Source organism: Tiliqua scincoides, chromosome 9 (assembly GCF_035046505.1).
Source record: "Tiliqua scincoides isolate rTilSci1 chromosome 9, rTilSci1.hap2, whole genome shotgun sequence".
NCBI lineage: Eukaryota > Metazoa > Chordata > Lepidosauria > Squamata > Scincidae > Tiliqua > Tiliqua scincoides.
In genome coordinates this window covers 28081419-28108899 of record NC_089829.1, presented here as the reverse complement: position 1 = coordinate 28108899, position 27481 = coordinate 28081419, and the positions used below count along the sequence as shown (strand labels likewise).

General features: G+C 44.8%; 1 protein-coding gene across 1 annotated transcript in view; it reads left to right on the top strand.

Moving 5' to 3' along the window:
• The window catches only part of SLC6A2 (solute carrier family 6 member 2), a 44040-nt gene extending 27974 nt beyond the window's left edge, over window positions 1–16066 (top strand). Inside the window, exons 7-14 of the mRNA XM_066637958.1 lie at window positions 830–954; window positions 1854–1966; window positions 2746–2874; window positions 4319–4418; window positions 8504–8604; window positions 13288–13455; window positions 14797–14868; window positions 16043–16066. Coding sequence (XP_066494055.1) covers window positions 830–954; window positions 1854–1966; window positions 2746–2874; window positions 4319–4418; window positions 8504–8604; window positions 13288–13455; window positions 14797–14868; window positions 16043–16066 — 832 coding nt within the window. The remainder of the gene's footprint in view (window positions 1–829; window positions 955–1853; window positions 1967–2745; window positions 2875–4318; window positions 4419–8503; window positions 8605–13287; window positions 13456–14796; window positions 14869–16042) is intronic.
• The last annotated feature ends 11415 nt before the right edge of the window (window positions 16067–27481 follow it).

Here is a 27481-nt window from a genome sequence, read left to right as displayed (position 1 = left end):
ACAGGTAAGTGTGTGTAAAGGACTGCAGCCTCAAACAATTATTAATTCAATGTGCATACACTAGTATACAAGAGGGGAGAATCCATGGTTTTAAATGTATATCCATTTATATATATAGGGGCCCATGTTATCCATAGGTTATCAGCAGATTTTATCATCTCCAGGTACTGAACTGGGGCCTCCAAGCCCAAGCAGAGCTGTGCTCTGGTTGGATCTGGAGACTTTCTGAAGCCTGCGGCCTCTGTGGGTTTCAGAATAAAGCCCATGGGCATTTAAATGTGACTTCCAGTTTTTGGTGGGACCCAGAAGTCACATTTAAATGGGTCCTGGTGGCTTTCTGAAGCCCAAGAAGCTACACGTGCCCGCTCATGAAAATCATGTTAAATGGGTCCAGGTGGCTTTCTGAGGCCTGCCAAGGCCACCCGTAGTCTCAGAAAGCCTCCCAGACTCATTTAAATTCAATGAAAACCAGAAGTCAAGTTTAAAGGACTCTAATGAAGCCCACAGAGGCTGTGGGTAGATGCGCATGGCCTAAATGGGTTTCATAAAGCCTTTGGACCTGACTGGGGCTGTGTTTTGGTCAGGCTCAGAGGCTTGGGGTCAGCCAGAAAACCACAGATTCAAAGGTTCATGATTTTCCTTATCCACGGGGGCTCCTGGGCCAAAAGGAGTGGTCCAAGTACATGTTCCTTAATTCACCCATTTTTACTCTCTCAGGAAGGAGTGAATTGAAAGGCTAGTAGTATCGTGAGAGCGCATCTGGTTCTTCACTTAGTTCGATGCTGGATTGTTCTCCAATTTTTCTTTATCATGTCTTGATTCCTTTTAGAGATGCCTTAATGACTAGCACAATCAACTGTGTCACCAGCTTCATCTCAGGATTTGCCATTTTTTCCATCTTGGGCTACATGGCTCATGAGTATAAAGTCAAGATTCAGGATGTGGCCACTGAAGGTAGGAAGCCTTCATTCCCCTCCAGAACCCTTCTTTTTAACCTCCAGGAGCCTATATATCTTTGTAAGGTCTAGAAAGAATTCCACAGAAGTCCCTGGTTAATTAGTATGTAGAACCCCACTTTCTGATCACAACCAGGGAGTGAGCTAGGTTGCACCTGCTGGCCATTTCCCTAAATGTCAACATGGCAATACCCTTGACATGCATGCAGCTGGCTGTACTCACAAAAGAGCTTTCATGCAGTACAGAACTCTGATAATGTCTGTGACCTGTTCCCAAGCAGACTAACGATGGGATAGCACTTGTTCATTCTAGGAGCTTTTCCATTGCCATGTTTTAGAAAGCCAGGAAATTTACGATGTGGTCTGGCTGCCCGCTGATTGCTAGTCCATTTAGTTCACACTTATAAAATTCTAGGAGCTTTATTTCATCACTTGGTTCTGCTATGCTACTGTTAGCTGTACAGGCGGCCCTACAGTGACACCTATGGACCGATTACAAGCTTTGCATTGTAGCATATATACATTCTAATCAGGAAGAAAAATGGGGTAGAAAAGGGATACTTACACAGAGGGTTGTACTAACTTGAATAGCAGTACCACAGTTCCCAGATTATCCTCCATTCCAAAGAATAAATGAGCACAAATTTGATATCAGAAATGACAACATCTAGAACCAGTGGGGGAGCCTGGACATTCTTGTACAGATATCAAGGTGAAAAAATTTTGGCAGAAAAATTTCAAAGAGAAATTAGTCAGAAAGTTACTAAGAGACTCTGCACCATCGAGGCCTAAATGGGGGAAAATGGATTTTTATCAAATTGCAGTCGATTGATTTAGCATTGCTGAGAGATGGTTATCACCATTTGTGAATGGACCCCATCTTCTTCTCTTCCTCAGGACCTGGATTAGTTTTCATCCTTTACCCTGAAGCTATTTCAACCCTTAACGGGTCAACTTTCTGGGCAGTAGTGTTCTTTATCATGCTGCTTTCACTGGGTATTGACAGTTCCGTGAGTATCCACCTATCAGTTGCCTTATTCAATTGAAGGACAAACTCCCACTCTAGTGCCCTGCTAGGACTCTCAAATGTGCAGAGATTACGTTGCCAATCAAGCAAGCGGGTGGAACGGAGTCTATTCATGAAGTAGAATTCCAGAGCGGTAGAATGGACTATACCACCACTTCCGTTATAAATGGGAGATACCATTTCTGAATACTGCCCATGGGTAAAACTCCCTGCAAGTAAAGAATTGGCATGTCCAAGACAAAAGGCCTATCTCAGCCCTGTCCTTGCTGCTGTGCTAATTTTTTGCTTGTGCGGAGGGGTGTGTGTGTGTGTGTGTGTTTTAAAAAATTAGGTAAATCAACAATGAATTAATTCACCTATATTTCCAAGTGGTACAGTCTATTCTTCCATGGCAAGCTTTTACCATCTCATTGCCCTTTATTCTACTGCATGTCTGCACTCTAAACCTTAAGAGGAAACACATCCAATCTGCTTGAAATCTTGGCAGTGAAAGAACAGAACAGGCAATCCAAACAATCAGCTGTCTTAAAATGGAAACTGTTGATTACCAGAGGTTGAAGGAGAAACAGCAGGAGATGGCTGTGTCCATCTTGATGTTCTCATGAACGTCCCATGGCCATCTTGGTGCTTGGGCCGGCAAGTGTTGGGGAGAGAATTGCGGAGCAAGATGGACTCCTTGGGGAGTTCCAGCAAACGTGTTTTGAAATGATCCCGGAGGAGAGTTTTCTGTTAAGGTGCAGCTCTCTTTGACTTCCTCCTCAGATGGGTGGCATGGAAGCGGTCATCACAGGGTTAGCAGATGATTTCCAAATCTTGAAAATACACCGGAAGTTGTTCACGCTTGGGGTCTGCATTGCCACCTTCCTGCTTGCACTGTTCTGCATAACCAATGTAAGTATTCTCCCTGCAAACTAAGTGCTCTGCTGCTGAGTTATAGCCTTTCTTTCTAAAGGAAAAAGGAGCAAACGGCAGACCCCCCCCAGCCCCATGCCCTGAGGAAAAAGTCCGCGATGGCACCCCCCAGCTGGATATCGCCGCCCCCTAGCGTGCAAATCCACCCCACCCTACCTGGAGCTCACAGAATCTCACACGACTCCAGGATGTGTTTGGGAAGCCTCTCTGAGGTTCCCCAGCTCTTTAAACTATGCTTCTGGAAAACCGGAAGCACAGTTTCTGACCTCGTCAGGAGCCTCAGAGAGGCTTCCACTGGGTCCTAAAGGTGCACGAAGCTCTGCGCCAGGGGCATTTGCCCCGTCGTCTAAATGAGAGGTCCGCCACTGGAAGGAGCTGTCCTCATGTGCTACTACTGTGCCCCTTATTCTGCCTGTGATGTGCTTAGGCACCAGCTAGTAATGGTTTTAGTTGCTCTGACTCATGTATTCCAATTCTGTTTTATCTACCTACTGGAGAGGTAGTGTCGGGATTGAACAGGTCAGGTACTGGATGAGGGGGCCCCCTCTACTATTGAATTTCAATACTGGTGGCAGTGCCCTAACCCTAGCTCCAGTGTTCCAACACTGAGTGGAGGTGTGGTGATCCAGTGAGCATCACAGCCCACTGTGGGGGGGGGGGGCAGATAATTTCTAATACAAGTCCTTTGTTGGAAACACAGCTGTCAGGAAGTAGCATTTGCACCCCAAGTCCACAGTAAACTTATGACGCTCTTCTGTGTAGGGCAGCAGTTTTCAACCAGTTTGCCACAAATGGTCTGCAGGTGTGCCACAGGAGTTTGGGGAAGGGTCATTTGTTAATAGGGACATTGGGGGATGTGAGTCATCCCCCCCACCAGCAGCATGGTATGACTTGTCCATTGTCAAAAAACAGAAGGAGTACCTTGACAATTTTAGCACCTTGTTAGTGTGCTGTGAGATGGAAAAAGTTGAAAATGGCTGGTCTAGAGTAAGGCCCCCAAACCAGGGTTTCCTCAACAAGGGAATGGGATGCTACCCCTGCTTAACTGGGTAAGAGGCATTTTTTCAAGTGGGTTCTTCTCTTTTATTTAGCAGGGGGAAAGTAACTGGCTCTCCTCACCCCAGCAGTGTCTTTTCTAGTGGCTGTCTGCTGGTGTTTTGCATCTTTTTAGATTGTGAGACTTTTTGGGACAGGGAGCCATTAGTCATTTGATTTTTCTCTGTAAATCACTTTGTGAACTTTTAGTTGAAAAGCTGCATATAAATACTGTTAATAGTAATAATATATATAGGAGCATGATGCTGAAACCAGCCAATTTGCCAAATCAAGAGCAAAACAATTAAATTCCACCCAGAGATCAGAGTCCTTGAGAATGCTCTGAAAGTGCTGAACTCTTCATCAGACCTTCCTTGTCATTACTTAGGGTGGAATCTATGTGCTTACCCTGCTGGACACATTTGCTGCTGGAACATCCATCTTGTTTGCTGTTTTAATGGAAGCCATTGGAGTTTCCTGGTTTTATGGTGAGTAGGGAGAACCCCTATGTTATGTTATGAGTGCATAAAATCTTCATCAACTGCACTCTTCCAAAGCAATAACTAGACTTGACATCACAGCACATAGAATAAAAGAGAAAGGGGATAATCTCTGATTCTCGGTTTTCTTTTTCATGGAGAAAGGTGGAAGTTGTTCCCCTTCAGCAATTGGACTAGTTCAGGGTGGTTTGAGGGCACTCTCCTTTGGCAACTAAGAATTGCTTCCAGGTGACCAGTCAGGTAAACATCTGCAAACTGGAAGGGAGTTGGGTCTTCTTACTTACAGGCCCACCATGGTCATGACACTTGTTCTGTCCATGGGCCACTAGAGAAAGCAAGATAAGGAAGGCAAATGGCATCTGCTCTGTGCTACTCCCTTCCATGTGAAATCAGGACTGCTTCCATTTTTTCAGTATCTCCCAGGAATCTTAAAGCATTCTGGTTCCAGCAAGGTGTTGTTGATTTGCTCTCTATTTCTGTTCTAGTGTGAGTGGTTTTGCTCTGAGCAGTGGTTTCGTTGCATGTCTGCTGTTCATTTTTACATTATTTTTTTAACTGATGTGTTTTTTATTCCTTTTGTTGCATTGCTGTTTTATTGGTAGTATTACCCGGACCACAAGCTGTCTTTGGCTCTCCCTGTGACTGGCTGTAAGGCACAAAGCTCAAAGCTGTTCATCATGAAATCCCAACCCCAATTTCCCAACCTCATTCTCAGGCCATGAAAGAAGAGGCTGGATCAGGCAAAATTTGGGGTGTAGTAGGGATGATGCAGCTCAGTGTGGATCTCCTCTTTTTATCCAGAAGTTCTCACTTGTCCCTTGAACTGGAATATGAACCTGAGTCTCTGTTCTGACACTACACCACATTGGCTGCTGCAGATTTCTTTTTTTAAATGGGAGATCATTTAATCATGCAAACCTGCAGTGATACAGCCTAGACACAGGTTTCCCTCTTCCACTGAAATTCATGAGCTATTGACCCAGATGACAGTGTGAGACCCTCCTCTCAGTCATGCATTTCCAGCTTTTTGGGAACGTCTAGGGCCCATGTTTTGGCCCTCTGATGCTTCTTGCCAGTCAGATACTCACAGGACACAAACACTGTGTCGTAAAAGACAGCGTACCAGCGTAGCAGTGTAAAAGAGATGCAAAGAAACCCCCCCCCCGTTCCCACAGTGTTAACTATTCCCTGGCAGGCAGGCAAGAAGGCAACTGGCTGACTTCTCCCCTTCTCTTCCGCAAATGAAAATGAGCGCCCTTAGATAACCTGAGCTAGAATTGCTTGCTTGAAGCTGTATTTATTGTAACAGCTCTTTAAAGAGTTTACTAAACACAGCAGGGCAACCTGGGGAAAATGGCTTCGTAATCACAAGTTCTCCTGCCAAGAAAGAGAGAGGGAGGCAGTTTTTGGCTGTCCACCTGAAGGCTGGGAGCACAGCATTCATTATACCTTCAATTACCCTGCTCCACTCTTGCTCATTGCTTTGCAGAATAAATGCATGTGATTGCAGGGCATATCCACCTTTGCTGGGGCAGGTAATTGGCATTCATTCCCTCAACAGAACACTCAGCTTAGGGGTCTTTTGCCTTATACGCCGTTGGAGAAGCAAGCATGTTATTCTTGAATCCAGAAGCTTGCAGGCCGATGTTCCCTGTCCATACATATACAGTGGGCACTCGGTATCTGTGGGGGATCCATTCCAGGGGGATGTGCCCGACTCTCCAGAGGTTGCAAGCGGCTGCCAGCCTCCTCAGATCACCTCTTGGATGCAACCGGAAGCCACATCCGGTCACATCCTGGAAGTCCTCTGTGGCCCTCCAGCCACAGACTCAACAGTAAATCTTGCTTTGTGTCAAGCAAGGTACAGAACCATTCACTTCAAAGTGAACACTGATGTTAAAATGGTGAGAAAGCAGTGGTTTTATTTTGGGATTTTTTTGTTTTGTTCTGTACTGTGCTTGACACAAAGCAAGATTTAATGTCTCTTTAGAATACAGTGGACTGACCTTGTCTATAGGCTCGGAATCCATGGATTTGAATATCCACAGATGTAGAGTCTGCAGCTGGAGGGCCACAGTGGACTTCCAGGATGTGACTGGATGTGGTTTCTGGTTACATCCAAGAGGTGTTCTGGGGAGGCTGGGAGGCAACCCTTGCAGGGTGAGGCACATCGCCCAGGTAAGCTGTTGCCATGCTGCTCCAGCCTCCCCCTCCTCAATTATTCTGTGCTCCTCTGGGCAGGAGGTCTGGTCTAGAGGGTAGAGCCTCCGTCTGCCTGAAGATAACATCCACAAGGCCACCAGTTCGAGGCCACCGGCACCGTGCGACCTTGGAGCAGCTGACAAGCTGAAGCCAAGCCATTCCATCTGCTCTGAGCGTGGGAGGATGGAGGCCAGAATGTGAAGCCAGATCAGAATGAAACACCTGAATGTAGTGGTTCTTGAAAGAAAGAACCTTCTTTGAAATTGTAAAAATCCCTATTTAATAAGGGATTTAATAAAGCCTGCCTATGTAAACCACCTTGAATAAAGTCTTGAATAAAGACCAAGAAAGGCGGTATATAAATACCTGTTGTTGTTGTTGTTATTATTATTATTATCATCCCAGAATTTGGTTTCCACATAAGGTCCTTAAATGGCTCTCCCACTGATACCAAAGGCCCACTGTAATTAGGTTCTGGATGTAGCCCATGTAACTGGCTCTCCTTGAGTCAGGCCAGATTCTGACTTAAATGAGTCAGACCAGATTCATTTCTTAGAACTTCCTTCTTTCCTAATTACACTACTTTTCCCCTATTCCCCACATCTCTGCTGATGAGAAGAAAAAGAGAAATTCAAGTTCTCTGTCTCAGGCTGCTAACAGATGTTTTTTGTTGACCCATTGTTCTGCAAAGTGCAATTTGTTATGGCTGCAGGTAATTTGCAATGATCACAGGGCTGAGTCTGGTATGGCTCTGTCCACCTCTTGTCTTCTGAGTTACCCTGCCATTCCTCTCCCATTCCCTCCTTCCTGTGTCTTGATGACCTGAATGAATTTATGTTTGGCTGAAAGGCTCCCTTGACATTTTAGTACCAACAAAAGCAAATTGTTGCAGAAATATATTGAAGGTAATTAAGCTATACCTTTGTCAGTTGAGCTTAACATCCATAGGCAGTTGAAACTGTGGTCAGTAGAGAGGTTGCATGCATTCTGCTGGGGAGCTCAAAATATTGAACTCCCCTGCTCCAGTGTTTGCAAGCAGAATCAAACTGAGCAGCACAATCAGCCCCCCCCCCCTAACATTCAATGTGAATGTGCTCAAAGTTTGACTCAGAAAGTTTGAGTCAAAAGTTTGACTCAATTTCAGGTCTATCACTCAGATGCTCTAAGGTGGGGATGTCAAACTCCTTTCATATAGTGGGCCAAATAGCATTCAAAGGCACCTCCTGAGGGTTGGAAGTGATGTCATTAATCAGGAAGTGATGTAATTAAGCAGATGATGGCCAGAAATAAGCCCTTTTGTTCTCTCATAGGAACTCATTAGCCACAAATGACAGAAGAGAAAATGTGCAAATCATGATTATGTTTTCAGGATATGAAAGAGCCTAATTATCAAGCTGGGAGAGCCCAATTATCATGCAGTCCTCCCTTTCAGCAGTGCTGCTTCTGCTGCAGCATTACCATTCTGTTGCTTCTCCCACATCATACCAAACTTAGGGTGCAATCCTAACCCCTTATGTCAGTGCTTTCCAGCACTGACATAAGGGCAATGCAGCTTTAAGGTAAGGGAACAAACATTCCCTTAATTTGAGGAGGCCTCCGTGAGTGCCACCCAACTGCAGGATGCAGCACATGTCACATTGGCACTGCTATGCTAGTGCTGGAAAGCACTGACATAAGGGGTTAGAATTGTGCCTTTAGACGTGTATATCTGGTATAATTTAGATGTGAAGCTTATCAGAGATCTTTTGGATTAGTAACCAAATGGTACAACCAACCAAAAAGCAAGCGGTGATTACTGTTGGCAATGATACGTGTGTGTGCATATGAACTTGGCTGTCTCCCTGTATCTTATGCATGTGTTCAATCTTCAGGCGTAGACAGATTCAGTGAGGACATCCAGGAGATGATGGGCTTCAAACCAGGCCTCTACTGGAGATTGTGTTGGAAATTTGTAAGCCCTGCTTTTTTATTGGTAAGTCATTTTATTTAGCCAAAGTGGCAGTAGTCATGGGAACATGTTCTGCGAATATAAAATCAATCAAATGATAGAATCTAGTGCTTAGGATTGGATACTGTCTGGGAAAATATCATACCAGAATTTTTGTAAGCAGCATCCATCACAGTGCTTAAAAGACCATCTCTCTCTACCTTTATGAATCTGCTAGTCAGGGAGGTACTTTTGTATGCTCTTTTTGTTCTCAGAGGTGCAATTGATGGAAACACCCTAGAGCAGCAATGGGTTCATAGCCCGCCACTGAGTGTCCATAGCCCGCCACTAAGTCACGACTCAATTTTTGGTGGGTTGTGAAACTGCAGAGCAAATTAGACTATGTGCATCAAGGGTTGAACAACCTGCCACCTGGGGGGAGTACTGCTGCTCAGTCACTATTATAGCCACAGAGGCTTGAGTAGCTGGTAAAGTGAAACTTTTTTTAGGTGGATCCTGTTGCGAAAAAGTTTGGGAACCACTGCCCTAGAGCAGTGTTTCTCAGCTAGTGGTATGAGTACCACTGGGAATACTTAAGGTGGTGTCCAGTGGTACTAGCAGGACACCCAGACCCCCCCCCCCCCGCCTGAGACCAACAATGCAACCTGACAAGCAGCAGTAAGACGCTCGTCTTGGCTTGGCAGGTAGAACTCGAGCATACACCTTTCGTATACTCAAAAAAGCCCTCCTGTCTGCCCTTAACAGTATTTGTTGTGTTGCATCTGGCCTCCCAGTCCCAGAAGTAACTGGCAGTGGCATCATTGCCAGTTACTACCAGTGGTATTTCCAGTAGTTGGATTATGCAAAGTGGTGTAGTGGTAGAGAAACATTGAGAAACACTGTCCTAGAGGACATTTCCTGTGGTGACACCACCACGTTCAACTTCCTTCCTAGGCAGGAAAAGGTTTACTAGGTTAACCTTTGGTAATTGTTCTGCCATCATTTAAATGTCTTACTTTTGATTTGATTCATCAACTGTACAGGGATTGTGTTTGCTTGTTCTTTTGGCTTTTCTTTGCAACTTTTTTGATTCTTTTCTTTTCAGTCTGAATTAGAAATTTGCCTTATACTGATTGGTCTCTCTTGCCAAGTATAATCTATATGGACAGGCAGAGATTGTCCTAGATTTTAGGCTGGTGCCTTTCCCAGCCCTAACTAGAGATGCTGAACTTGGGACCTTCTGAATGCAAAGAGAAGTCCATCACAGTTTACAAACCATGATGTGTATGTGCAACCTCCTGGTTTTAGAAATAGGATACCCCAGAAGGCCATGGGCTGGGGAGTGGAAACAGGATGCAGGTATCTTGTTGTCTTTTGTGCTGCCAGAGGCATCTGGTGGGCCACTGTGAGATACAAGATTGTCCTGATCCAACAGGGCTCTTCTTATGTTGTTATGCTATTCAGCTCTACCCCTGGCTATGAACACAATCAGAAATTCTCTTATACATCACTTCTGAAAAGAACACATTTTAAGGATCTTGCAGAAGCTGGATTATCCCCCAGGTTTAGGAATAGGTAGCTGAAAGAGAAAAAAAACATTGCAATTATTGTGTTATTAGGTTTCCTTTTTTACATTGTTGCATGATTTTTAAGCATCAGTAGTAAACTACAACCGAAAATAACTTTTTGCCTGGGAAACCATAGCGCAGTTCTGAAAATGTTCTGAAAATTTAAAAAGAAAACTTTGTAAGCCTTTTGGAATTTTCAAAATATTTTAACAGATGGAAAATATTCTACATGGAACAAAAAATTTACATTTTTAATTTCTTCCTCAAATCTGAAGATGTTCACCAGCACTAATTGTAAGCTTTCTATTATGTACATGATTAAAGAATTAGAAACTAGAGACAGATGTGGGCCATGAAATGAAACCTGCCTAATTACAATGAGGAGCAGCATTTGCTAAATGTTTCCAGAAAGAATAAAGGAACAGACAGAAAGCAAAACTTCATGGTAATATTTTCCAAATGTCAAAGTCAGTGTGAAGGTATTAAACTTTCAGTGTGAAGGCATTAAACTCGCTTATGATCTGAGGTCATTTCTGAAGGGAGATTATTGAATGGTGGATGTGGTAAGCTTCTAGAAGATATAAGCAGGGCAGTGGAAGAGTTGGCTGTGATTCTCAGCAGTGTTTCTGTGAATAGCTATACAAATTCAACTTTTCAGTTCTGTACAACTGCACAGTTGAGTAGTGGTAACAGAACCAAGCTCCATAAGATCACCGATTTACATTCACTTTCCTACAGGGTCAGGCTATGACCTCCACCTACCTCCCTTACTTAGTGGCACACCAGCTGCTGCTCCCAGTATTCCCTATGCTCCCTGGTTTTGAGAATGAAGACGAGAATGGAGCAGATAAGAGGAGACTGAGCTAGAGCTGAGGTTCCCAAATTGTGCTTTGTGGTGCCTTGGGACACCATGGCACACTCAAAAGGGTGCCTTGGGATTGCCCTGGTAGCCCCTCTTATCGGCTGTCCCAGGCACCGCCACCTTGGATTGCACAAAATCTTGTGTGATCCAAGATGGCACTGCCTAAATCTTTCAAAACTGGGGCATCACAGTTTGGGTCATGTGAAATCTTTCGAGACTTGGGTGCCACCCTCTTGGATTATGTGAGATTTTGATAATTTAGTAACATTGGAATGATGAAGTGTGGCATTTCTGAAGAGTGAATAGTTACTTGCTGAAAAAGGGAAATAAAGTCTAGAATTCAGGGGAAGCACTGGCACAAGAAATGTTGCTAAAATGTCTTGTCTCACCCAACCAAATCATGTGGTAGTTTGATTATATAGAAAAGACTCTTGTAGTAGTTTTGCATCGGTTGTAGTCAAGAAGTTATATCTTCTAATAACAAACTTGAGTGTTTGAGTGTCTATCGGTTTGCAAGCAAAATGGGACCATCCTGCAAATAAGGGAGTCAGTTTTGTCTACTCTGCGAGCTCCCAAATATAGATTGTGCCTTGTATTTTCTACTGGATAAAAAATTTTCTAGTGGATAAAAAAAATCAGTGGATACCAAATCAGTAGAAAAATAGATTGATCCACTTCCAGGCTTCTTGTGCCTCCATTGTCACCCCAGAATACATTGGTATAGACACTATAACACATTCAGCCACTAGATGGGGCGGAGCCACATTTAGCCACTAGATGGAATCTAGTAGAATGAAACTATAATTATTTAACAACGTGAAGGTAGGGAATTGAAATTTGAGGCTCTTTTTCCATGTTACAAGGCATTTAAAGGTGGACCTCAGTATCAGTGGTGAGTCAAATCTGTGGATACCAAATCTGTGGATACCATGGTCCCACCTGTATCCAGTTAGTAAATTCAAACAATGTAACATACTTACCTCTTTCCCAAAACCTATTACCTGATGCCCACTGAACATACTTAGTGGCCCCAACAAAATATTGAGTGGGTAGAGGAAAAATCCAACCACAAAATACGGTGTGACCTCAGAATGATGCTGCATGATATCATTTAAAGGGGAATTGAGGCAGCAGCTGCTCAGTGGAAAGAATTTCATTCCCTGTTGTGATAATTTCACCCCCATTTTCTGATCTACCAGTGGGGGGGGGGAACTGGGAAGGTGGACTTCGGCTCATTATCAGCCCTAGACTTCTATCATTGTTTTCAAAAATGGTGCATTGCCAGAGAATCTGTCAGTTCAGGATCTAATACCTTTGGATTCGATGTCTGAATGATGGGCCTAATAACTGCCATTATAGGCAAATAAAAAGCCCTTTTGGGCTTTCTTTTATGGCAGCATTTAACTGGACGATCAATATTAAACAATTCTCTGTGCTGGGGACTTGTCTGTTTCAGATGTTGCCATTTACATGCTTGTGTTTTGACTTTTAATAAGAATGCCATGGTTAAAACGTAGAAACTGTTGGAATTTTGGTACTGGATACAGCTACTAAACTCTAATGAACTTGCACTGGATCTTGGTACCTTGCAGCTTTGCCTGATGTATCGCACTTTTCAAGGCTTGGCAGGTTGCTCTTCTAGTCTTCCTTAGGCCCCTTGCCTAGAATAGCATTTCTCAAACTGTGGGTTGGGACCCACAAGGTGGGTCACAAGCCACTTTCAGGAGGGTTGCATAGCACCTAGCTCAGCTGCCATTGAAAATACAGAGCTGATATTATAGGGTACAGAGCTGCTGGGCTCCCGGTGGGAGAGAGGCATGGTGTTTTGCCCTGAATAGGTGGGGAGATGAAATGCTAGAGGGGGGCTAGGGGCTGTGTGGTTAGAGAAGGATCCAGGTCTGCATTCTGCTTTGACTTCTGAGCTAGAATGTTTGAATGCCAAGCTATGCAAAATAACAGCATGAGTGTGTTGTGTAATGGGACCTTTGGTTGATGCGGTTTAGGTTTGAAACCTAAATTGGTGATGTCACTTCTAGGTTAATGACATCACTTCTGGTGGGTCCTGACAGGTTGTCATTCAAAAAAATGTGAGTCCTGTTGCTTAAAGGTTTGAGAACCGCTGGTCTAGAGAATAGAAGTGAGCACGAATGTAGGACCAGTAAATGTCTTGCGATCTTCACATGCTCCATTCAGTTGCAATGCTGCAAGACCTTTGCTGAAGTATCTTTTTTTCCTTCTGATTCGGATGAACTTGTAGCTAAAAAAGAACTGATCTTTACTTTCTTCTTCTTCCAACAGTTTGTGGTAATAGTAAGTGTTATCAATTTCAAGCCCCTGACCTACGATGAATATGTCTTCCCATCCTGGGCCAATACAGTTGGATGGGTGGTAGCATCCTCGTCAATGATCCTCGTGCCTGCATACATTGTCTATAAATTACTCAAGGTTCAAGGGACCTTTAAACAAGTGAGTAGCCAACTAATGAAATGTCATAGAAATGTTCTTTTGAAATGAAAATCGCCCGAGTTAAGCTAAGAGTTTGCTTTCTTTAATTCCACCACCGCTTTTGTGGGTAGGTGACCTTTTGGAAATGGCTTTGAAATGATTTGCTGTTCCTAGGAAGGATTTAATACTCACCTCCACTTCCTGTGCTGAAAGTTCTAGTGCTCAAAACACTCAGAATCTTTCCTGTTAACCCATTTTTGCCCGGCCCACAAGTGTACACATTTGGTCCCTGTTGCATATATGCAACGTTGGACAGAAATGGCTTTGAGGGGCAATGATCAGCTCTACCAATGTCTTTTTTCTCCAAGGGTCTATCCATAAATGATAGAGCTTTGCTGAGGACCAATACCAGCCAGAAGTCCTGCTGAACTGGTGAACCCTTAGTATTGGTGGCAGTGGGCTTATTCGTTGAGCTATCTGGGGGTGAACAAGGGCATCTCAGTGCAGGTTTTGCCCCAAAGTCCCCACAAACATGGCGCTAGCACTGTTTTTCTTGAAGTCAAGATAGATATGGGGACTACTAGTTCAATCAAGAAGGTGGAAGGCATTGAACCATCTCCCCTTCTGCCAAAGCCCAAATGATTTTGGCCAGCTAAATGCATGATTAGGGAAGAAAAGGAGGTACAGTTTCTTAGAACATGCTGGTGTTGGTTCCAAAATCTGTACATATATGGTTTACATATTTTTTTTAAATACAAAATCATGCTGTTAACCAGTTTTAGATGTCCTTGGTTTCTATGGTGAGAAAAACAAACTGTCTAGCATTACTGTATGTTACAATTGCACTCCCAGTTATTTCTGAACTGTGCATGTTTACAATGTGTGATCATATTAATTTCCGTGTCACTGCTGTCGTGAAGCCTCCTTCTCTGTGCTTTTAAGAAATCCACCAAAGCAAGGCTTTATGACAAAACTCCTGTAGTCTGTTTCAGCCTTTCAGAAAAAGAGAGAGCTCAACAAGCAGTCCACGTTCTCCATTTCTGATTTCACTGTCAAGTGTACTATAAAACTAGTTCACAACCAGTTGTCGCTTGCCCACCAGCTGCTTTACCTCTGTGGATATTCTCCAGCCATTCACTGAGCTGCTGTGATGTCATAGAATGTATGTGTCCAAAGTTTTCTATTTAAGTTATTATTTGTTATCTGCTAGATCAATAGAAGTTGTTTCAACTGAAGTGTGAAGCAGTGAAATGAGTAGTTGACTCAGATGAGTTTTTAATAACAAGTGGACTAAAAAATAATAATAATTCTGGCATGCCCCTAGGCATAATTTATTTAAACGGACTTTCTTTTCTCCTTCAGAGAATTGCTTACTGTATCACGCCAGAGAATGAGCACCATCTTGTAACGCAAGGGAACGTGAGACAATTTAAGGTTTGTATTTTCCTGTCCCCTTTGGTGATGTCAACATTCTGACAATATTCATAAGAATAAGTTAGGTCTTCATATACGGGCATACCCCCTTAACTGCAGGGTGCCCCCTCCCCCACGGAGATGCCTGAAACCATGGATACAGGCGAATGCCCATCCCTGTGATCCAGGGGTTGCCCCTTCCCTCTGGAGGTGAGGGGAGTTCTGTTCCCCTCCCCTCCGGAGGAGAGTATGAGCTCAGCAGAGGCTAAGAACATCTGTCCCCTGCCTCTACCAGGCTCAGACTGAGCTGTTATAGCTCAAAACACATGACTTCTGGTTTCATAGAGAAACCAGAAGTCACAAGTTTTGAGTTATACAGCTCCGTCTGAGCCTGGCAAAGTCTGGGGACAGACATTCTTGACCTCTGTTGAGCTCAGACTCCCGTTCAGAGGTGAAAGGAGCAAAGCTGTCCTCCAGAGGGGGTGCACATGTGAGTGCGCGAGTGGGTGGCAGTCCCAGTCCTGATTTGATGAATAACTAAATTCATGGATACAGGATCTGTGGATATGGGGTCCCTCTGTATATTTACTTAATGCATTTGATGTTTCAAGCACTTCACTCTGCTATAGTGTAATACTTCTATTATCAAGGAAAGACCAAGGATTTGTGTAGCTACACCTTGTTCTAAAAGAATTGTTGAGACTGTTAACAAATAAATAAATGCTATTTGTAAAATAGTTCTCGTGTTGTTCCCAGAAAAGAGGAGGAACCAAATAGCAATCAGACCCAAACAGAGGTGTAATAGAGGGGCAGTGCTGAGCGGTGATGTCACATGATGCAGTGACATCACTACCAGGTTCAGAAGAGAGCGGCAGTGGCTTCACAATGTTGCTGCCCCCCCCGCATTCCTTCTAAAACTGCTTCATAGCTTCTGCCAAGCCCCCAGACACAGCACTATAATCAGCTTTGTTGCGGCTCAGCAGAAGATGGAAGTCGACCAGGAAGCTGCTGCTCAGTAGCACTCCCCTTCAAGGGGCGCCCAGGGCATGTGTCCCTACCTGCCACACCATAGATACACCTCTGGTCCCAAATGAGTCACATCTTTTCTCCGGAGAAGTTGCAGTAGTTTCAAAAAACTTCAGGATATGGAACACACATACTGTATGATTCAGAATAATCTTTTTTCATCTTTCAGCTCCAGCACTGGTTAACGATATGATGTCAGAGAAATATGAAGGGAAAAGCCAATACACAGTAAAACAAAGTTGGGAATACCTGTGAAGTCACTGTCAAAGCTCCTGATCAAGCTTGGTCCTAGTGGGTTGGCAGACTCAGAAGACCATCTCCACATTTCTTTGGCTGAAGATTCATCTTCCACTCCCTACCACCGGATCACTTGGTTTTTCCAATGACATTCCCAGACGGCTTTCATTTTTCTCATTTCAGTTTATTTGTGTTGTTTTTATAACAACTAGCTTTTGGTGTGCCGGCATCAGTCTTGAACCAAAGTGTCAGTGTTGCTAGTGAGAAATGTGAAGGTGGTGGATAAATGAATAAGCAGCATTTGTTAAACAGCTGCCTTGTATGGAACAGAGAGACCAAGGTAATATTTCAAGCTTTTGGTTTTGTTTTTTTAAGAAAAAAGAAACAAACAAGTAAGCCTGACACAGTTTCATTTAAACCAAATTCTGCAAGTGATAACTAGCTTTCAAAGAGGTGGATGTGTTGGGGCAAAGTTCACTTAGGTGCAGACATCACTTAATTGTGACATTAAGTGATAACTTGTTTGTGTAAAGAAAACACTATAGTTCTAGTTATTCTTTGCTGCAAGATCTGTTTGAAATTACATATTCATTTTATTCATTTCCAAGTAGGAGCATTCCATCATAGACTCCAGCTATGATCTGAAGCATAGCCCAACACAGGTTTGTTACCTCAGTGAGCACTAGTGCCCTTTATCCCTCTACCAAATTTAATTTGCAGGTTTGTTGTGAGGCTAAAATGGCACCCTGAAGTCTTTTGAGGAGGGACAAGAAACAGTGATTAGCATCTTCTTAGACTTCTGTGTAGCTTTCTTATTGAGGAAGGCCAAGCAACTCAGTTCACGCAAACTGCCAACAGTTCTTCTCAATCAACTCTTTAGTAAGATGTCCCACCCCCAATTTAAGGTACTGGAATGTGAAGCACCTCTCCACTGGAAGCTCTTATGCTTTTTAAGCATCCCTCACCAGCTAGGTTCACCCTTGGCTGCTATTCCTCTAGCTTCTGTTTGGCATTTAAGCTTGAGCTGAGTTGGTTCCCCTGTTTTCACCATGTCTCATCCTCTGTGTTAGGTACCTGTACAGATTGCTTTGCTCCTCCTTGACAAACTGCTTTATGGTTCTTTCCGTGAACCACATGATAAAGGCTGATCTCTCAGACTTTATCATGTGACCACTTCTATGCCCTTTGCTTGCTCTCTTTTACTCTCTGCCACCTGCAGATTCTGGACTAGTTAGGTCAATATTGTCTGAGCTGCCATCCTCCTGCTTCCCCTCCCACCATGCCTTATCTTAATAGTATGGGGGAGTCCAAATGCACATGTTAAATGCTGCTTTAAAACAGATCAGATAAACTGTCCTCCATGTGTTTAGGAGAAGGGGAGGGAGACCTGCCCCTGCACGTCTCTAAACATCCAACAGTATAATCCAAACTGGCTCCTTAAGCATGTAAATTCAGATAAAAAGGAATTCAGAGTTGTAGTTTGGTCAAGTTGATTGCCTGCAGTGCCTGTATCTGAAGCCCCAATTTCATATTGGCTCTCTGAGCAGTTGCAGTGTTTCTCCACCTCTAATATTACCAACCCCCCCCCCCCCCAAAGAAACATCCTTATATTTGGTGGAGGCCAGAATCTATAATTGGCTGGACACAATTACATCAACTCCCTGATGACCGGAAGTGACATTTTTAATGCCTTATAAGGGATTATAAGGGATTAGGAGGTTTGGGAAGGCGTTCGCCTGTATCTGCCATTTCACTTTACCCCAGGGTGTTCCAGAACAAAACCCCCTGCGGACATGGGGCATGCCTGCACTGTATAGGCATCTCTTCCTCTTCCCCCCTGCACAGCACAGTAGTCACAGATAATGACTTGTTGCCTTATATGCCACATCCCTTTGCCACAAAGAAGCATCACTCCCATTGTCTTGGCAATGGGAAGATGTCCCCTCATCTTCTGACACCAACTCACTTCTGTTTGGTTTCACTGAATGAGAAGGATAGAACTATCAATGACTATTAGCTATGGTGCCTATCTAGAAACTCCATGCTCAGAGTTGGGGAGAGAGTATCCCCAAAGAGGAGAGTTTCATGCTTGCAAGCATCTGCAGGAGGTAGGAGATGGATTAGGCAGAGCTCTGGTCTCTACCAGCAAGGTCTTTTTCATATCCTTGTGTACCATTTTTGCAAAGGGGTAGAAAGCAATAGCTGAAACAGAAACTCATTTTGCTTGTGGCAAAACTGCTTGCGGAAATCATCCCCACTCTTTTAAAGCCCCGGCACTAGCAGGCATTCATACCTCATTCCACATACTTTTGAAATGACCCTCAATTTCAAAAGTGGAGGAGCAGTTTTTGAAACAGATATCCAAAGCCCCCTTGGGTGCGCATAGATAGCAGCCTAATTTTTTGGACCCTAATTCATGAGTTTATTATATTTGGGTGTTTATCAGTTGTGCACTTCATGGTAAAAAGGAGCCTCTTTTTGCAACCATTGAGCAAGTATCTTATAGTACAGTCTTTTCAAGTTTGCCTTATTGAGATGAGCTTTATAGTTAGAAATTACTTGGTTATTGCCAACATTTTTCCTTAATTTTTAATGCCTTTTTATAGCAACAGGTTCAATAAGGGTACCTCTGTGTATATGAATATTTTTATCAGTTTTTTTAATTTTTTCACAAAAAGGAAAAAAAGATGTATATTGTAAAACAAAACATTGAAGCTTTTATGTGGATAGTTCACACCAAACCCACCTGTCCATTCTAAGTCCTTCCGATCAGCCAGTCTATTGCAGTCTGGCTGAATGTTCTTATTCTCAATGTAATGTGATAAAAGGAGAATTTTGCATCCATGTCATCCTTGTCTGTAGTGCAATATTCTCCAAAACTGCCTTAATCTCATAGAGGGAGTCTTTTGTGTGTTTGTTGTCTATATTCTCAAGAAATCAGAGGGGGTTTTTGTGTGTAAGTTTATTGTACAGAATTGTGTGTAAGTGAAACGGGAGAACCCCCAATTACAAGCTGTCACTTTTATGTAGCTTCCCATATTTAATTATCTGTGTGCTCAAATGGCACACAGATCTCCCTGAAGGCAGAAGACCCCATTCACTTAACTAGAAGGTCCCGATTTGGTCTCCGTTCTTCAGTTGCAATGAATGGGGAAGACCTCCTGCATATTCACCAAAGCACCTACTATGCTATATTAGAGAGAGAATAAGCTTGGGAACACCTAGGCTTGAAGCAAACTGGATGACTTCAGGAAAGTCTCTGGCTCTCATCCTACCTCATAGAGTTGTTATAAGGATAAATACAAAAATTAGCAACATTTAAAACTTCCGCAAACTCTATAAGTGGGCTACAAAATATCATAAATATGTGCAGATCACTGGAGGTGGAAGAGTGGGCTATGGGGACCATGTGGAAGTTGTGAGATCTTCCGAAGCACCAGTGTGCTGTTTCCAGAAATATAGAGTGGTGCTTATATTTATTTAGAGTTGACTCTGAGCTCAGTTGCCATCAAGGGAGAACTTCTCAGAGGCACCCTAGAATCAAAGCAGGGGGAGCAACACCTATTTGAGGGAGTAGAAGTGAAATTTAATGCCTTCAGTTTATTTCAGTAAGCTGCATATGCAGCCATTGATGGTATCCCTTTTATAAATCCAACCCTGTTAATACTTTGGGTGTCTGAAAAGGGTCATACACACACATGCTCTTATCTCTCCAAGCCCCACCCCACCCAAGACAGTGGGGGGCCATATCTTTATCACAAGGTATGGAACCAGGAGTCACTACATATCATATCATTATGGACATAAGTGTGATGTGAAGCTCTGGTCAATTGTATTCATGTTGTCATGTGTCAAGTTACTTGTCCTCATGTTGTTTTATTTTTTTTCTCTTCTGTCCTCCTGTGAATCCGTGTAAATAAGAGGCAGTTTTAAGTTGTGCGCCGTAAATGTGAGGATTTATTCAAGTACTGTGTTACAGAGTCTTATTTAAGTTGACATAGAATTATGCACTAAAAAGAGGTATATATACATTGATACACAAACACACACACAAATAAAGAGTATCTTCTGTACCAATGAACTTTGCATTGCAGGTTTTCTTTTGGACTGTTGTTTGGGTGTTGGGTGTTTTTTTAAAATAACTTGATCGGGGGGGGGGGGACACTAAATAGTAGGGCAGGCGGTTAGTACGACTGAAAACCAAAAGACTGCTGAAGGATTCCACAACATGATCGGTGTGTATTAGGAGTTGTCCTAAAGTTTTTGGTCAAGCCAGGTTATCATTGACTTGCGAGCACCAGAAATGTTTTGTTAATCGGGGCATTTGGGAAAACTGAGTAGCGTGAATTACTGCAACAGTATACATTGCAACCTTGCCATGTTGCAAAGTAGTTGGCAACCTTCAGTCTCGAAAGACTATGGTATAAGCCTACAGCACCCAGTATTCCCAGGCGGTCTCCCATCCAAGTACTAACCAGGCCTGACCCTGCTTAGCTTCCAAGATCAGACGAGATCAGGCATGTACTGGGTAACAGTTGCTGTCATGTTGCAAAGTTGAACAGAGATTCACCCAGTCCATGAAGCCAAGAATGGATAAAGCAGAGGTGGTGTAAGTTAGGTTGGAATCCACCAGAAAATCTCTAGGTCATTGTTTCCCAACCTGGGGATCATGACTGCCTTAAACAACTGGAAACATTGAATTTCCCCTTAAGGGGAGTGGTGACCTGCAGAGACAGTGGCGATGGCATTGCCAGGATTGTGCAACCATCAAGAAAAAAGGGGGTTCTCATTTATGTGGTGGTTGTGCCAGTTCGCTGGTGAGTTGGGGAACCATGCCCCCCCTTTTCAGGCTTCCTTCCAGAGGGTCAGCATGACCCCCATGTTAGTGGGAAACCTCTCTTTTTTTCTCAGTAGCAGAGCAATGCCAGAAGTGCTTACAGCTGCAACTACAAAGCACAAAAACAGACAGACATTATGGCAAGGTTAAGCTTTGCATGACACCTGTACCACTGGCCTCCACAATTCTTGTTCCAAGTTGAGCCACGCTTTACACAGCTGCTTTTAACTGCATATGGAAAATTCCAGCTGGGGAGTGATGAACAAACAGTTGTGGGCCATACTTAAAGTTACATGTACTTGTTGTCCTAATGGCCAGATTTCAGGGTGGGTGGTTTTCATTTGCAGTGTTTGGCTGGATGGTTTGGATGTCTTCACACTATCTTTCCTGCTTGGATCAGATATCCTTGGCATTTTGCTTCTGTTCCCCACCCCCAGGACTAACCCCTAAGAAAACATGGAATGCCAAATCAGTCCTTCAAGGGCTATAGTGTGCCATCACTTTGGCATTTATTCAGAAATTAGCCAAGATCCATGCATAAGAACATAAGAACATAAGAACAGCCCCACTGGATCAGGCCATAGGCCCATCTAGTCCAGCTTCCTGTATCTCACAGCGGCCCACCAAATGCCCCAGGGAGCACACCAGATAACAAGAGACCTCGTCCTGGTGCTCTCCCCTACATCTGGCATTCTGACTTAACCCATTCCTAAAATCAGGAGGTTGCGCATACACATCATGGCTTGTACCCCATAATGGATTTTTCCTCCAGAAACTCGTCCAATCCCCTTTTAAAGGCGTCTAGGCTAGACGCCAGCACCACATCCTGTGGCAAGGAGTTCCACAGACTGACCACGCGCTGAGTAAAGAAATATTTTCTTTTGTCTGTCCTAACCCGCCCAACACTCAATTTTAGTGGATGTCCCCTGGTTCTGGTATTATGTGAGAGTGTAAAGAGCATCTCCCTATCCACTCTGTCCATCCCCTGCATAATTTTGTATGTCTCAATCATGTCCCCCCTCAAGCGTCTCTTTTCTAGGCTGAAGAGGCCCAAACGCCGTAGCCTTTCCTCATAAGGAAGGTGCCCCAGCCCCGTAATCAGCTTAGTCGCTCTCTTTTGCACCTTTTCCATTTCCACTATGTCTTTTTTGAGATGCGGCGACCAGAACTGGACACAATACTCCAGGTGTGGCCTTACCATCGATTTGTACAACGGCATTATAATATTAGCCGTTTTGTTCTCAATACCCTTCCTAATGATCCCAAGCATAGAATTGGCCTTCTTCACTGCCGCCGCACATTGGGTCGACACTTTCATCGACCTGTCCACCACCACCCCAAGATCTCTCTCCTGATCTGTCACAGACAGCTCAGAACCCATCAGCCTATATCTAAAGTTTTGATTTTTTGCCCCAATGTGCATGACTTTACACTTACTGACATTGAAGCGCATCTGCCATTTTGCTGCCCATTCTGCCAGTCTGGAGAGATCCTTCTGGAGCTCCTCACAATCACTTCTGGTCTTTACCACTCGGAAAAGTTTGGTGTCGTCTGCAAACTTAGCCACTTCACTGCTCAACCCTGTCTCTAGGTCATTTATGAAGTGGTTGAAAAGCACCGGTCCCAGGACAGATCCTTGGGGCACACCGCTTTTCACCTCTCTCCATTGTGAAAATTGCCCATTGACACCCACTCGCTGCTTCCTGGCCTCCAACCAGTTCTCAATCCACGAGAGGACCTGTCCTCTAATTCCCTGACTGTGGAGTTTTTTCAGTAGCCTTTGGTGAGGGACCGTGTCAAATGCCTTCTGAAAGTCCAGATATATAATGTCCACGGGTTCTCCCGCATCCACATGCCTGTTGACCTTTTCAAAGAATTCTATAAGGTTTGTGAGGCAAGACTTACCCTTACAGAAGCCATGCTGACTCTCCCTCAGCAAGGCCTGTTCGTCTATGTGTTTTGAGATCCTATCTTTGATGAGGCATTCCACCATCTTACCCGGTATGGATGTTAGGCTGACCGGCCTATAGTTTCCCGGGTCCCCCCTCTTTCCCTTTTTAAAAATAGGCGTGACATTTGCTATCCTCCAATCTTCTGGTACCATGGCTGTTTTGAGGGACAAGTTGCATACCTTAGTCAAGAGATCTGCAACTTCATTCTTCAATTCCTTAATAACCCTTGGGTGGATGCCATCAGGGCCCGGTGACTTATTGATCTTTAATTTATCAATGAGGTCTGAAACATCTTCTCTTTTAACCTCTATCTGACTTAACTCCTCGGTTAGGAGGGGCCGTTCGGGCAGCGGTATCTGCCCGAGGTCTTCTGCCGTGAAGACAGATGCAAAGAACTCATTTAATTTCTCTGCCATCTCTAAGTCTCCTTTTATCTCCCCTTTCCCTCCCTCACCATCCAGAGGGCCAACCGCTTCTCTGGCGGGTTTCCTGCTTCTAACATATTTGAAGAAGCTTTTATTATTCCCCTTAATGTTGCTGGCCATGCGTTCCTCATAGTCTCGCTTGGCCTCCCCATCACCTTCTTACATTTCTTTTGCCACAGTTTATGTTCCTTTTTATTCTCTTCATTAGGGCAAGACTTCCATTTACGGAAGGAAGCTTCCTTGCCCTTCACAGCCTCTCTAACTTGGCTGGTTAGCCATGCGGGCACTCTCCTGGATTTAGTGGAACCCTTCTTTCTTTGCGGTATACACCTCTGCTGGGCCTCTATTACTGTTGTTTTAAGCAGCCTCCATGCACTCTGGAGAGACTGGACTCTTTTTACCCTCCCTTTCAACCTCCTTCTAACCAGCCTCCTCATTTGAGGGAAGTCCGCCCGTCGGAAGTCAAGGGTTTTTGTTAGAGATTTGCCTGGTATTCTTCCCCCAACGTGCACATCAAAACGGATCGCAGCATGATCACTGTTCCCCAATGGCTCAGTAACGTTTACATCTCTAACCAGGTCCTGTGTACCGCACAAAATTAAATCCAGAGTCACCTGTCCTCTGGTGGGCTCCTTGACTAGCTGATCTAAGCCACAGTCATTTAGCACGTCAAGAAATCCGGTTTCCTTATCGTGACCAGAACACAAATTGACCCAGTCAATATGAGGATAATTGAAGTCCCCCATGATTACAACCCTGTCCTTCCTTGTCACCTCCCTGATCTGTTTCCTCATTTCAAGGTCCCCATCAGATTTCTGGTCTGGAGGACGATAGCACGCCCCCAGTATTACATCGCTGCACAAGCCTGGTAATTTAACCCACAGAGATTCTACGGTGGAGTCGGACCCACCTTCAATCTCTACTTTGCTGGATTCTATCCCTTCCTTAACATAAAGGGCCACCCCACCTCCAACACGCCCCTGCCTGTCCCTCCTGTAGAGTTTATAGCCCGGGATTGCGGTATCCCACTGATTCTCCGCATTCCACCAGGTTTCCGTTATGCCCACTATGTCAATATTTTCCCTTGTCACCAGACATTCCAGTTCTCCCACCTTTGCTCGTAGACTTCGGGCATTCGCATAAAAGCATTTATACACGGAATGCCCCAGGATGGGCTGCTTATTTGCTCCTTTGTCCCCGCATCCTCTCATTGTGCCAAACCGTCTATCACATCCCTTCACCCTACCTTTCCCAATTTCTTCTCCTACCCTGCCTTTGTCTTGTTGTTCTCTAACCTCCCCATCCTCATCCCATAGGGATGAGGAGTCCCGAACCGGATGCCCCTCGGCTCCTGTCGGCCTTCCCCCAGGGATCAGTTTAAAAGCTGCTCTGCCACCTTTTTAATGTTATGCGCCAGCAGTCTGGTTCCATTCTGGTTCAAATGGAGCCCGTCCCTCTTGTACAGGCCCCGCTTGTCCCAAAACGTTCCCCAGTGCCTAACGAATCTAAACCCCTCCTCCCTACACCACCGTCTCATCCACGCATTGAGACCCCTGATCTCCGCCTGCCTAGCTGGCCCTGCGCGTGGAACAGGTAGCACTTCAGAGAACGCTACCTTTGAGGTCCTGGCTTTCAGCTTCCTGCCTAAAAGCCTAAATTTGGCCTCCAGGACCTCCCAGCTACACTTACCCACGTCGTTGGTGCCGACATGCACCACAGCCGCTACCTCTCCCCCAGCACTGTCTACCAGCCTGTCTAGACGAGAAGTGATGTCCGCAACCTTCGCACCAGGCAGGCAAGTCACCATGCGGTCCTCACATCCATCGCAAACCCCCCTCTCTATGTTTCTAATAATCGAATCCCCCACTACAAGAAGCCCCCGACCCCCCTCCCGCCGAGGAGTATCCCGAGTGCGCTCGGATACGGGCCCATCCCCTGGAGAAGGGATCCCCCCTAGGGGATTGTTTCCCTCCTCTCCAGGATGACGTCCTCCAGTCCCGAGACTTCCCACCCGGGCAGCCGAGGAGCTGCACGCCTGAGGTTGGGACAAAGCCTGATCGTCCCCGGAAGTCTCCCCACGGTCCTCCTCTGGCTGCCTGCGCTTCTCCAGGTCGGCCACCAAGGCTTCAAGGGAGCGGACGCGTTCCCTGAGAGCCTGGAGCTCCTTGCACCGAGGACACACCCATGACTTATGCCCCAGAGGCATATAATCATACATGTGGCACTCGATGCAGAACACTGGATAGCCCCCACCCTGCTGCTGGCTGTCTGACTGCATAGCTTTTTTGTTGTTGTTGTTTTATTTATGGGTTCTTTTAAAAACCGTACACTGGATAGCAGCCCTTTTCTCTAGGGAAGAGAAAGGGCAGTGTCTGGGGCCCTGGCCTCCTCGCCCTGCTGCTGAACTCGCCCAGATGCTAAACTCTTGTGCCTTACCTGGCACTTAGTTCCCAGAGGCACTTGGTCCCAGAGGCCACACGCGTCTGCAGAGAGCCTCACGCGATGGCCCGCCTAGCTTTATACTCCTGGCTGGCTCCTCCCCCCTCCTTCCTTCCTGATTGAAAGGGGGCTGGCCTTCCCAGGTGAGTTTACTAAAGCTCAGGAAGGCAAATGGCTGCTGATGGGCGTGACCTACTCTGCAGGCTCCTGAATGGACTGCTTGGATTAGCCTAATGGGGCTCTTAATGGGTTGGGAATTGGCCCTTCCTAGGTCCTTTCCCTCCTAGTTCTGTTCTCTTAGGCTGGACTGTTTTTGTAACCTCAAGCTAGTTTTTATTTGGGTTTGTTTAATTATTTATTGCTCTCTAGATCCTGTGTCCCAATTTACTGACCTGTTTAGGTTATGTTCTAACTTAGATTAGGTTTAACCTGGGTTAAGTATAGGTTTAATTTAAACAAGTAGAAAAACCTGCTTTCCACTTTATCCTCCTCCCTTCCTTCGATTAAGTGCTACCTTAGGTGCAGCTAACTTTCAACTTTGATTTAAATGCCTGACCCTTGGGCTCTTACTCACGAGTAGGACTCTGCTCTTACTCACGAGTAGGACTCTGCTCCTACTCACGAGTAGCCCTATGTACCTCCCTTAGGTGCTAACTTTCAATTTTGATTTAAGGTTGCTTTAAAGGTAAGATTAAGGTTAGAAGACAGGGAGTTAGAAAGACAAAGCGTTAGAATGAGTACACTTACCTCCTCCTCCTGCTCCTCCTCCTCTCCTTCTCCAAAACTCAGAGGTCTCCTTGCCTTCTCCTCGCCCAGATGCTAAACTCTTGTGCCTTACCTGGCACTTAGTTCCCAGAGGCACTTGGTTCCCAGAGGCCACACGCGTCTGCATCATCTCAGGTAGGCACATGGCCCTCTCTTGTGAAGCCAGAATTTAATGCAGAAAAACCGTTTACAGTATCAGGGTATGCAAGTGTAAATTCCCACCAACATTGAGAGGGAGAGTGATACGTAGCCACAGCCCTCCAGTATAGCCATTGCCAATTATTCCAATGCAAGTGATTGGATGCAAGCCAAGTCCCCATGCATCTCGCTGAGGATCCACACTTGCATGTATGCTTGAGAGCTGGGTCAACCATGTGCACTGATGGAAGCCACCATTCTGCTGAAACTAGACCTATGACTTTTTCATTTGGGGGTTCAAAGAGATATTTATAAGGTTGCTAACACTGAGAAAGCATGGTGTTTTACAGGTGTTGGGTTCTTTGCAATGGAAGAATTTACAGCCATAAAATGTGGCGATCGTTACCATCCTAACTGGCAAAGCAAATTCAGAGAAAACGGGTCTATCAATGGCTACTATTCATGATGTAGAATGCTACCTCTAAATCCAGAGGGAATACATCTCTGAATAGTTGCTAGGGAACAGTAGGCAAGGGGCTGTTACTTTTGTACCCTCTTTGTTTGCTTCCAGGAGGCATCATTGGCCACTGTGGAAAGCAGAATGCTGACCTAGATGAACCTTTGGTCTGATCCAGCATGGCTTATTTTATGTACTTAAAGAGACACAGATGTGCTACATCACAGAGTGCCAATGGTTCAGTCATCAGAGATGGCTTGAGTGTGCCTTTCCCGCCACCAAGGAGATGACCGCTGCTCTCCTAACACAGTTTCTAACAAAGGCCCTCCTCTAAGTATTGCAAGCCTGCCGAAAGTGA